The sequence below is a fragment of the Sebastes umbrosus genome, chromosome 4, assembly GCF_015220745.1.
Source record: "Sebastes umbrosus isolate fSebUmb1 chromosome 4, fSebUmb1.pri, whole genome shotgun sequence".
Classification (NCBI taxonomy): Eukaryota; Metazoa; Chordata; class Actinopteri; order Perciformes; family Sebastidae; genus Sebastes; species Sebastes umbrosus.
The window spans coordinates 3,242,239-3,255,541 of NC_051272.1; the positions used below are offsets into that span (position 1 = coordinate 3,242,239).

Genomic DNA, 13,303 nt, shown 5'->3' on the forward strand with positions numbered 1-13,303 from the left:
TTAGGACGCAGAAACAACAACATAGTGATGCTGCTTCACTGAGCTGGTGAAGAAGCGGTGAAGAAGAAGAGCAACATATGCTGGAGTCATCTCTGCTCTGCTGCTCCGCGGCGCTCACAGACTCTCTGTCCATGGACCGACGCGTTCATATCTGCTAAAACAGCACCGTAAAGTCGAGCTACGGATCTATCATCACCGCCGTGCTGTGGTGGATGGGTTGGTTTCTTATCGTGTGAAGTTTCGTGAGATTATCTGTAGATAAACGAGGTTAAAAGATGTCGACCAGCAGCCCTGAAGCCGTGAAGAAGCTGCTGGAGAACATGCAGACGGACCTGCGCTCTCTGTCCATGGAGTGCAAGAAGAAATTCCCTCCAGTCAAAGAGGTGAGCTAGTTAGCCTCACTGGGCCGATACCTTTCTGTTCAACAGCTTGTCTCGTATCTGATTGTCATATTTGTTATGGTATAAATGTGACATGTTTGTTAGTTTGAGCCCCATCAGACACTGGGCCTCTCTCTGCTCTGTGCTGAGGAGTGGACACACTGAGTCTGTCCTCAGACTGGTCATTAAGAAGTTGTGTCAGCTGCTGGGCCTTTAGACAACCAGGCGTGCAATTAAAGGGACATACAGGTGTTTTATGTGTCACACTGTTTGGTTCATATGAAGCATGCTTAAGGTGAATATTGTTGGAGTTATAATATAGTTGATTACCTACTTATTGCAAGAGAGTGGTGCTGTATAGTCACATTATTACATATCCAACAAACATACACTCACTAAATAAATCTATTTCCTCACCTGTGCAACCATAAGGTCTTTTTGCATTTATGTTAATTAAAAAGTTGTGTTAGCTGCTGGGCCTTTAGACAACCAGGCGTGCAATTAAAGGGACATACAGGTGTTTTATGTGTCACACTGTTTGGTTTATATGAAGCATGCTTATATTGTTGAATGTCTGCCTTTTGGGAGTTATTATATAGTTGATTACCTACTTATTGCAAGACAGTTGTGCTGTATAGTCACATTATTATATATCCAAATTACACACACTCACATAAATAAATCTATTTCCTCACCTGTGCAACTATAAGGTCTTTTTGCATTTATGTTAATTAAAAAGTTGTGTCAGCTGCTGGGCCTTTATGACAACCAGGCGTGCAATTAAAGGGACATACAGGTGTTTTATGTGCACACTGTTTGGTTCATATGAAGCATGCTTAAGGTGAATATTGTTGGAGTTATAATATAGTTGATTACCTACTTATTGCAAGAGAGTGGTGCTGTATAGTCACATTATTACATATCCAACAAACATACACTCACTAAATAAATCTATTTCCTCACCTGTGCAACCATAAGGTCTTTTTGCATTTATGTTAATTAAAAAGTTGTGTCAGCTGCTGGGCCTTTATGACAACCAGGCGTGCAATTAAAGGGACATACAGGTGTTTTAATATCTGCCTTTTGGGAGTTATAATATAGTTTGTTACCCACTTATTGCAAGAGAGTGGTGCTGAAAAATTAGGACAAATGCAAAGACCTTATGGTGCACATAGGGGTTCATTACAAAGTTGTGTCAGCTGCTGGGCCTTTCTCACAACCAGGCGTGCAATTAAAGGGACATACAGGTGTTTTATGTGTCACACTGTTTGGTTTATATGAAGCATGCTTATATTGTTGAATGTCTGCCTTTTGGGAGTTATAATATAGTTGATTACCTACTTATTGCAAGACAGTGGTGCTGTATAGTCACATTATTATATATCCAAATTACACACACTCACATAAATAAATCTATTTCCTCACCTGTGCAACCATAAGGTCTTTTTGCATTTATATTAATTAAAAAGTTGTGTCAGCTGCTGGGCCTTTATGACAACCAGGCGTGCAATTAAAGGGACATACAGGTGTTTTATGTGCACACTGTTTGGTTCATATGAAGCATGCTTAAGGTGAATATTGTTGGAGTTATAATTTAGTTGATTACCTACTTATTGCAAGACAGTGGTGCTGTATAGTCACATTATTACATATCCAACAAACATACACTCACATAAATAAATCTATTTCCTCACCTGTGCAACCATAAGGTCTTTTTGCATTTATGTTAATTAAAAAGTTGTGTTAGCTGCTGGGCCTTTAGACAACCAGGCGTGCAATTAAAGGGACATACAGGTGTTTTATGTGTCACACTGTTTGGTTTATATGAAGCATGCTTATATTGTTGAATGTCTGCCTTTTGGGAGTTATTATATAGTTGATTACCTACTTATTGCAAGACAGTTGTGCTGTATAGTCACATTATTATATATCCAAATTACACACACTCACATAAATAAATCTATTTCCTCACCTGTGCAACTATAAGGTCTTTTTGCATTTATGTTAATTAAAAAGTTGTGTCAGCTGCTGGGCCTTTATGACAACCAGGCGTGCAATTAAAGGGATATATAGGTGTTTTAATATCTGCCTTTTGGGAGTTATAATATAGTTTGTTACCCACTTATTGCAAGAGAGTGGTGCTGAAAAATTAGGATAAATGCAAAGACCTTATGGTGCACATAGGGGTTCATTACAAAGTTGTGTCAGCTGCTGGGCCTTTCTCACAACCAGGCGTGCAATTAAAGGGACATACAGGTGTTTTATGTGCACACTGTTTGGTTTATATGAAGCATGCTTATATTGTTGAATGTCTGCCTTTTGGGAGTTATTATATAGTTGATTACCTACTTATTGCAAGACAGTTGTGCTGTATAGTCACATTATTATATATCCAAATTACGCACACTCACATAAATAAATCTATTTCCTCACCTGTGCAACCATAAGGTCTTTTTGCATTTATATTAATTAAAAAGTTGTGTCAGCTGCTGGGCCTTTATGACAACCAGGCGTGCAATTAAAGGGACATACAGGTGTTTTAATATCTGCCTTTTGGGAGTTATAATATAGTTTGTTACCCACTTATTGCAAGAGAGTGGTGCTGAAAAATTAGGATAAATGCAAAGACCTTATGGTGCACATGTGAGTGAGTTGTCCTCATCCTGTATATAGGGGTTCATTACAAAGTTGTGTCAGCTGCTGGGTCTTCCTGACAACCAGGCGTGCAATTAAAGGGATATACAGGTGTTTTACATGGCATGTGTCACACTGTTTGGTTAATATGAAGCATGCTGAAGGAGGATATTGTTGAATATCTGCCTTTTGGGAGCTATAATATAGTTTATTACCCACTTATTGCAAGAGAGTGGTGCTATATACATATACAGGTGTTTTAAATGGCATGTGTCACTTCTTTTTTTTTTCTCTTTAGTCCTTGTTGCGCCTGGTGGCACATAGGGCAAGGACTAAGGATCTCCACTCATCTCTGTTGTTTGCTTTCTTCTCAATGTTGTTCTAGCTGTATCCTCTCGTCTTCATTTCTCCTTCGATGGTTCGCCTCCAGGTTGTTTTGGGCCTCCCTCTTTTGCGTTTTCCCTCCGGTGTCCAACGCAATTCCACTTTTGTCATGTCATCAGATGGTTTCCTTAATACATGCTCAAGCCATCTCCATCCTCTTCTTATCAATATTGTTTCCATGTCCAAGCACCCTGTCGTTTGGTGTAGTTCATGGTTTGTGATCTTTCTAGGCCAGGATATCCTCATGATCTTTCTGAGGCGGGTGTTGTGAAAGCTAGAAAGCTTGCCTATGTCTCTTTCAGTCATTCTCCAGCACTCAGCACCATATAGAAGTACAGATAGTACACAGCTGTTGTATAACTTTAACTTGGTGTTTCTAGTTATGTGTGTTGACTTCCAGATGTTTCCAAGTCTTAGAAATGTTGTCCTTGCTTTTCCTAATCTGGCCATAATGGCATGTGTCACACAGTTTGGTTAATATGAAGCATGCATATGGTGAATATTGTTGAATGTCTGCCTTTTGGGGAGTTATAGTATACAGGTATATAGATATACAGGTGTTTTTAAACGGCATATCCTCCTGAGACCCAGCCCATTGACATGTGTCCCATGTAGTTGACATTTTATCCACGTGCATCTCCTTTTACTCTTTTGACCTACTCTGTCAACCCCTGGGGTATTGTAAAGAGGACATCATGGGCTTTCCAGTGATATGTCATGTGTGTTTTTTAAATCAAGTTGAATGTATTCTTGGTTTAATATCACTCTATAGCCATTCTTTTTTTTTTTTTTTGTCTTTTCACACTGAAATGGTCCTGTGGTCCACTGCAGTGGACATATTGCAAAATTAGAAATAAAAATTAAAAAGTCTAAATTGTAAGATTTTCTTTTAACCATAAATAGGAAGGAAATCACACAAAAGAAATTGGAAGACACTTTTTTTACTCGGTTTCCAGGAGGATATGTCGCACTGTTTGGTTAATATGAAGCATTCGTAAGGTGAATATTGTTGAATGTCTGCCTTTTGGGAGTTATAATATATGTTATTACCCACTTATTGCAAGAGAGTGGTGCTGTATAGTCACATTATTGTTCAGCCATAGATGATCTTTTGTTAAATTACCAATTCATCCAAATTAAAATTAGGATAAATGCAAAGACCTTATGGTGCACATGTGAGTGAGTTGTCCTCATACTGTATACGGGTTACTTACAAAGTTGTGTCAGCTGCTGGGCCTTCCTGACAACCAGGCGTGCAATTAAAGGGATATACAGGTGTTTTAAATGGCATGTGTCACACTGTTTGGTTCATGTGAAGCATTCGTAAGGTGAATATTGTTGAATGTCTGCCTTTTGGGAGTTAAAGCTGCAGTGCTTAGAAATCCGGAAAACGCAAAATCCTGCATCCCCTCGAGCAGCTCTCTCCTCTCTCTCCTCTCTCTCTGCTCTCCCCTCTCTGCCCGAAGCCCCTCCCCCCAACACGAGAACGGGCATATGCACGCGCTTCATACGTGCTCGCTACATCTGAGGAGGCTACCGGCAGCGAGCTACACATTACCTTCTAACGACATCAACAGTTACCATGGTAACATCATCTTCTAACGACATCAACAGTTACCATGGCTGAGTCACAGGTGAGAAAAATACTTTGTCACAGACCACAATCAGCTACCACGGACAACTTTGAACATATGAACGAACAACAAACAGTATTTATGCTTAGTGTAAAATAACGCTAGAGACCAACGTCAACAAAAGCTAAAGTATTGTAAGACTTTGCTGCATTTGAAGTGTTTCGTTTATAGACCGAATAAAAGCAATTGTTTATTTTCTAGACGAAATGACGAGCTAAACTTTTGAAACAACGGAGCCCAATGTTTTATTCAATCTATATCATAGCTAGCTGGCTAACGTTAGCCAACGGCCAGTTGCTTCTTCAAGTTTCAGTAATGCTATCTTTCTAACTTTAGTGTTTTTAGTCTGTATAGATAACTTTACACATCTGGAAATAAATAAAACCATGACCATGCTATTCATAATGAAAATAGGTAATTTTACATTTGTTACATATCTATTACTGACAGAGCACCGTCGAGTCAGATCCTGACTATGTCCTCGAGCAGCCGGCTAGGAATGGACGAGGAAGAGGGAGAGGAAGAGGGCGAGCTAGCGGACGTGGACGTGGCAGAGGGTCTGGCCGGGGGAGACCCCCACCAATATGTGGTCAAAATGAGAACTGTAATTTATAGGTATTTGGCATGTTTATATTTTCAAATTGCAGCTACATTCTGTTACCTTTTAGATAAAAGATTGTGATATTGTGTGTGATGTGATATTTTTGGAGTGTATTTACATTTTACTTATTGTTATTCTTGCCATTGTTTTTGTAAAAATAAATCCATTGATGGATGTCCACCTGCTTTTTTTGTTCACGACTGCCAGTGTCAATACCATTCAGTAAAAAACTTCAGCTCACTTGGGTAATACTTTTATTACATTCAAAAATATAGATGACAATCCCAAACATTCATAACACACCACAAAAAAAGTTTAAATAAAGGTAAATTAAAAAATAAGTACACCATCTTTCAGTGGGGCCTATAGAACAGAGTGGTAGCCATAGTAGGGGTGTAGGTGGGATCGACTCAGGTGAGGTGTCGCAGGGGTCACATCTTCTCCTATGGTCGGCTGTTCGCTTAGGTAGTCCTTGGCCTTGCGAATGAACAAAGAATAGCATGTTAGAATTTTGAAATCAGTTGTTTAGTTTTGACTATAATGTCACACATATAGGCCATATATATAGGCTATAATATTTTTTAAAAGGCTGCTGTTATGCATATATAATAACTTATTTAGCATGCAACTCTATGCTGGTCTTTTGTTGGTTGAGAAGTTTCTTACTCTGCCTCTCATGCTATAGTACCATATTATTTCAATGACAACATGTCAATGCGTCTCTTTTTGTGTGTCAATGAGTGATGTCTTTACATTATCATAAATTATACCTTTCATATAACATCTCTGTAAAAAAAATTGTTGCCTACTACCACTTTAAAGTATAGTTTATTGGCCACTTATTGCAAGAGAGTGGTGCTGTATAGTCACATTATCAGGTTCAGGTTCAGGTGACTTTATTTGTACCCGTAGGTGGATTTGTTTTGCAGCAAAAATAGAGGATGGCATCCGTATTGACAATAAGGTAGAGTACAGACAAGAGACAGACAAACCAAAAACATGACAAAGAGTACTCAAAGGCTTACTGGGATCAGGACCCAGAAAAAAAGAAGGCCACAAGAACAATATCAAAAATCACTGAAATATCAGGACAAGAAAGTTAATAAAATGAGAAAAGGGATAAACCGCTTCAAAAGCTACTTGCCACGAGAATATGTCTGATTTTTTTACCACAACTATACAACAGGTAGTTTTAGCCAAGCAATCTGATTGGTTAAAGACTACATGAAATCATATAACCTCATTAAAATGCTTCCCAAAAAGTACAGCTAATATGGTTGAGTACATATCCATACCTTTCTACATTCCATGATATTATATTTTAAAGCTCACACAAGTAGAAACCACATCTGGTGTAGTCACTGAAGACAATAAACTTGATCATAATACATATTATTTATTTAACAACAACAGTCATGAACATTATTGTTCAGCCATAGATGATATGTCCCCCATATATGATCTTTTGTTAAAATACCAATTCATCCAAATTACACACATTCACATAAATCTATTTCCTCACATGTGCACCATAAGGTCTTTGCATTTATCCTTAATAATCATATCATTGTCTCTGGACATGTTGTTCTCATTTTCCAATGCTTTGAGCACCTAGAAACAAATTGGTGGCTGCAGAAATCAGAAATGGATATTGCAGAACTTCCACAACTGAAATCAAAACAATCAGCTTGTCTAGAGATAAATAACACAAGTGAGGAACTATTGTTTTGTGATTTGTGTGAACCAGCAGCTTTTATTTTGATAACCAGGGCAGTAGTGCGTTCACGAGTGGACGATTCTGTTGTTCTGTTTCCTGTTTTGAAATGTGTCATAGGAGACCTCCGTTTGGCCTAAATAGATCAGTGTAGGATCTCACATTGCAAGTCGGTTTCACAACAAGCTTGCAACAGCTGAGAGCAATTTCATACAAGTGTTTTATTTTATTTTTTTATGTTCCTTGGAATGAGTAACTGTTTGCGGCTGCTGACTGGCTTCGTTGTGTGGCAGCGTTGGTGACATCATGGCGTAGTTTAAGAACAGAATAGTACAAGGAACTGCAATGACAGGGCCTTTTACAGTGCATGTGTATTGTTAGATTCACATGGAGTCAGTCCAGCTTTTATGACTCCCATTTTGCCCCAAACAACACACACAATCCTCTTTATTATGCGATCTGCGTTCAGCAGTCTACGGGGCTGGCTGGGTCAGAGTTCATTTACATCTGGAATGCATTGTATTTCTTTGAATTTAAAGTGGCAGTAGGCATTATTTTGTTGGCATCATTGTGCAATAATTCCATAATAACCTTTCAGCATATTTTAATTCAAGTGTTCTGAGAGAAAACTAGACTTCTGCACCTCCTCATGGCTCTGTTTTCAGGCTTTAACAAATCTAAGACTTTGACCAATCACAGTTCATTTCAGAGAGAGAGTGTTCCTATTGGCTGTGCTACGGCTGGTGGGCGGTGCTTGGTATTTCCTCAACATGGCTCCACTGTCACTAACTTTCTCATTTTACAGCTAAACTGTGCACAACAAGATGTTTCTGGAAACATTTGAGGAGAGAAATAAGCATTAACGTAACATAATATTAATTCATATTTGATCAGAGACGGCAAGGCTCCAGATCAGCTCTGATTGGTTGTTTTCCTCCAGTCTGTGAAATCTTGCAGATGCCATTAGGAGCACCGGAGGACACAGAGGCACATGATTTTTTTTTCAGATTACCGGTCTCATGCACTACTGTCATAAAGATATATTTTTTAATCATATTTGTTCCAATTCGACCCACTGCAGCTTTAATGGCTAAAAAGATAAACACAGAATCATGAGTCTGGTGACATACGATACTAGATAAACACAACCTCCATTATTCACTCTCTGTTATGGTTTGACCACGCTGTATTTCCTAACTGTGTGGACACAATATATCATTTACTTGCCACTGAAGTGCACACAGAGAGCGCCTATAGTGTTTGCCGATGTTATATGACTCCATCACGGTCAGATCCTCTTTACCTTAATGCTCTGTAATTCCCCAGGTATAGCAAGCTCACTGTTTGCTTGCATATGTAACAGTGGTCACACAGGTCATTAGATGAAATGCTGCTCTGTACTGTATGTGGAACTTTTGAGGCCATGGAAATGTTCAGCCAGCCAGCCAGCCAGCTCAGTGGGGCAATACATATCCGGCTACGCTGGCTTAGTTTGTTTTCCCCACAGGTCTCACCTTGGTTAAAGACAACATTACAATGAGACAGTAAGAGAGAGAAGAGAGCTTCCAGTTCCTATGTGTTCCTGTCACTGCATACAGCGTACATCTGGTCTCACATCTCAGGCTGATTCCTGGCCCATGCCTCGAGGCCTCGCGAAGCATCTCCTTCAATATTGATTTATCATCACCCATGTTTCCCGGGTCCATATCAACACTTTTCCCTCAGGGATCGCAGCAGCACAGGGATCCACTTTGATGTTCCTCCACAACCTGAGCTCGCTCACGCTCCGCTTGATAGTGTTGTGATTGAAACAACCTTTTCCAATTTGAGCCGTCATGGTTTGTATTTGCTGGGATGTTATTGTGCTGCAAACAAGCTGAGTACCGGTGGTCGTTGTTGTGAATTCAGATTATTTGCGGGGCCTGTTTATAGCACACAAATATAATCCTCACTGATGTTCGGTTTATTTAACAAGAGCTCCACATTTTCAGCACTTACCCCTTTTAGATGAATAGCCAATTTAAATAAATTACTGTCACGTTTGCTCGTAAATTTCCAAAACTTAATATAAAAGCATTGTATATCCTTATTGCACAAGAAGAACGATGAAGCCCTGTCCTCATTTCCCAGCCCATCTACATTCCAGTACCTCCCCCGTTTCCCAATCCATTTCCCACAGAGACATTGCGCCGCAGCCAGTGGTTTCTCTGTGGGTTAAGAGGAGCCAAGAAGAGTCCCATTGATTTTTCTGCATCATAGCATCACTCTCAAAATCTCTCTTTCATTGAGTAGCAGTCAGTGAAACCACCAAGGCTTTGCTGTTTGTTGTGTGCTGATTGCTTTTGCCTATAGGTGAAAAAAAACAAAAACACATCAAGCAGCCAGCCCCGTGCTCTCTCTGTGGATGAGTCAGGTGCTGCTGTCAACTGCACAGTAAAATGTGACTGCTTGTCTTGGAGGAAAAACCTGCAGAATTAATGAAAGCATTATGGGCAACCTTTGTATGGATCGCTTAGCACAGCTCATTTACTAGACAGGTAATGTACTGGCTGTATAGAGACAAAGTAACAAGCAACATGGAGTGAGGATTTGGTAAACTGACACTATTGCACTGGAACTGTGACTGAATAAGCCCCTTTTTCATAATATGCCAAGTCAGTTCCAAAAAAACTGCTGAGTTTATAGACTCACAGCATGAGTTCAGAGGAAGTCAATCTGTGATGAGCTTCACTAATGTTGCTTTTCAAAGGAATGAGCTGGCACTCAGACTTTGGTCAGTTCCGCTTTGAGGATGTCCACACAAAAAAAAGGCCCCGGAGAAAAACTTAAAGTACTGATACGGTCTGGTTCTGACATCGTTTATACAGCAGAACCCAGTTTCTACTAACTGGGTGTTGAGATTTTAAAGTCAACTTTGTCCACCAGGATTCTATATGTACTGTACCGGTCCCTCTGTAGTCACAGTAGTTTTGCTTAAAGGTGCTCTATACGATATCCAGAGCATTAATATAGCAGCAAACAACTATTTGCTATGTAAAGCTATAGAGGAGTAATCGGTGCCTTCAAATGTGGTCGTGTTCATGAGAAGAGTCCACATGAACGCCCCCCTCTTGTGGTATTCACGACCTCGTAGGTGGAAAGTTCCTGACTTATAACGTGTTTGTTGACGTTGTCAGAAATGGTGGAGGCCATGGAAGTTCATTTTTCGGTGCATAATAAGTTAATATATTGTAATTTTACTGCATTATGTTACCCACTTTCTAACTTGCTAAATTGTTAGCCTCTGTGGCTTCAAGACGCTGATAGCAATGTTAGTATTGCCGTTGCTTAGCAGCGGTGTTCTCAAGACTTAACCACTTGAACCCCAAACATATCGTGTACACAACTTTCCATGTTGTTCTCTGCTCAGTGCCTACCTGAGCAGAGAATGAAGTCACTCTCTCCCGCTGTGTGTGTTGTTTTCCAAGCTTGCTTTGTTGACATATCCGGGCCACTCTGCACTGCTGCACTTGTAGCTCTGTCAGCAACATTGCTGTTGTTTGCACAGTTAGCGCTGTCTGCACAGTTAGCGCTGTCTGCACAGTTAGCTTCGAGCCACCGGCTCAGTCGTCACCATTTTGAGAGCCGTGCGGAGGCAAAAGAAATGCTCCCAATCTCGCATTTAGCACCTTTAATTGTTTGCATCCATAGAATTCTAAAATATTAGCATGGAAAATAATTAAATGATTAATATACTGTACATCATTACATGGTAAGATCAGTCTTATATCTTATGCATGTCGTTCACTTCTCAAATCTATAATCCATTGTGCTGGGATGTAACTGAGGCCCTTTTAAAAATTGGCATGGCATTTCTGAAAATGTGTATTAGGAGATCTGATTGCAAGTAGATAAATACATATGTAAGTGGTCGGGGCTGGGTATCATTTGAGATTTTTCAGTTTTGATGCAAATGCGACACCTGACTTTGATACCGAATACCAAAACAATACTTTTTCCGTACCTGGGTTTGACTATTAAAAACATATTTTCTGCAAAAAAAACTTTTTCAATTTGATCAAATATGCCAAATTTCTCAAAATTGTTTATTGTTTATTGTTGTCTTGACAAAGTAGCCCCACAAAAACTCTGCCTGAATTAAATGGTCTAAAATTCCAAAGTTATGAGCTACGTTGAGAAATATCAAGTCAAACCACAAGTAAACAAACCATAAGAAGCTGACCAAGCATGCAACTTTCTATGCTTTTCAGTGCTACAGACACATTTTGGGTGGTACTGAAAAATACTTTGAGGTTTGAGACCCACCCCTGATAAACACACTGCAAGCCACCTCGAAGATGCATTAGTATTCTAAGCTGGATACAAGCATTTTGTTAGCAATCAACTACAGCAACCACGAGGCCTTGACATCATGCCAGTGGCTACAAGTATCTGGTTATGGGGTTGTTGAATGCTACAAACTAATAGTAATTCTATCTTGGTAACTTTTACTATCCAGCACAGTAGTATTGTATAGACACCATACTACCTTAGCAAATAGACCATAAAATCCATGATCAGGTTCTAGCTTTTCAGAAAGACTGGTGAAAGAAATCATCATCATAAAATAACCCATAAACTGGACTGGGGTGGAATTTCTGCTTTCTGTTACAATGAGATCATCAGTCCAGTGGTATTTCCTTCCACATGGCGGTGGCTTCATAATGCTGACAGTTTTCAGAGAGATGTAAGGTCTACAACAGAAAGCTTAAACAGCACTTTCTATGAGGAAGTAGATGGGGAAAAAAACATGTTTACACGCAAAAACTGAGATTTCCAGTCAAACTTTGACTCCATCAAGAAGTAGGTCAGTATCCAAAAGATTTACGTTTTGGAGATTGACACAGTTTTGTGCATTGTCGTTGGTTTCCAGATGGAGCATATGGGTCCACTCGAGGCTGAACAAAGGAAACCCACACAATCTGCTTCTAATTAGAGGCATTTATTGGTTTACTGGTTCTATTTGACTGACTCACAGATAATACAATAGCGGAAGAAAACATCTTTTTGAGGAGTTGTGCAGTGGACAGATGAGTTTTGCTCTTTTGTGTCTCATCATCAGCCGCCTCCTGTAAATCACATCATTTAACAACATCCTGGGGGCCAAATATCTGGATTAATACCTTCAATACTCCTTGAATTTTATCATCCAATCAATGTGGTCTCGTTTTTAAACATACGTGGCCACTTTGGCAAAGTCCGGCCTTTTGATAGGGGACTTGAAATATTATTTATAACTTGTCGATTGGAGAAAACATGCTCATCTCCCTCACTGCACTTAGGCCACAGGCTGCACAATGTCTTGGTGACTCGTTTCAGTAGAATAGATAGATAGTTTTGTTGTGGAATAGAGGCGTTGATAGTGGTTCACAGGTTCGCAGGTGTGAATACATCTGAAAACCAGCAGCCACTGAAGCACAACTCATCTTGGGCTGCAACTAACAATCATTTTTAATATCAGTGAGTCTGTCTTATTTGTTATGATTGATTAATTCATTGTTTTATCTGAGAAAAATGCCCATCATAAGTTCCCAGAGCTGAAAGCACTGTCTTTTAAATAACTTTTTTTTTATCTGACCAACAGTTCAAAACCTAAATATATTTAATTTACATTGATATAAAAACAACGAAAGCAGCAAATTCCCATATTTTGAGATGCTAGCACAATTATTTAGAATTAGGGCTGTCCAAGTTAACACGATAATTAGGCGTTCACGCAAATTTGTTTTAACGCCACTAATTCCTTTAACGCATTAACACAATTTAAAATGTTTAAGGTTGTAGCAGTAAGAACCTATAAAACATAAGGAATCCATTGATACCAACTGTGTCATACTAGCTTGTCGTGAAAGAGGCTAAAAAACGAAAATAGATTTTGGCAAGGAAAAACTGTCATGGTCATTTTCAAAGGGGTCCC

At 39.4% G+C, this 13,303-nt stretch overlaps 1 protein-coding gene across 4 annotated transcripts in view; it reads left to right on the forward strand.

The window, feature by feature from the left end:
• mon2 (MON2 homolog, regulator of endosome-to-Golgi trafficking) overlaps positions 1 to 13,303 on the forward strand; it is a 59,656-nt gene that overhangs the window by 93 nt on the left and 46,260 nt on the right. For all 4 annotated transcript variants that reach the window (XM_037766132.1, XM_037766134.1, XM_037766133.1 and 1 more), the window contains exon 1: positions 1 to 383. This exon is cut by the window's left edge and continues 93 nt beyond it. In XM_037766132.1, the coding sequence (XP_037622060.1) occupies positions 276 to 383 (108 nt within the window). In that variant the 5' untranslated portion in view covers positions 1 to 275. The remainder of the gene's footprint in view (positions 384 to 13,303) is intronic.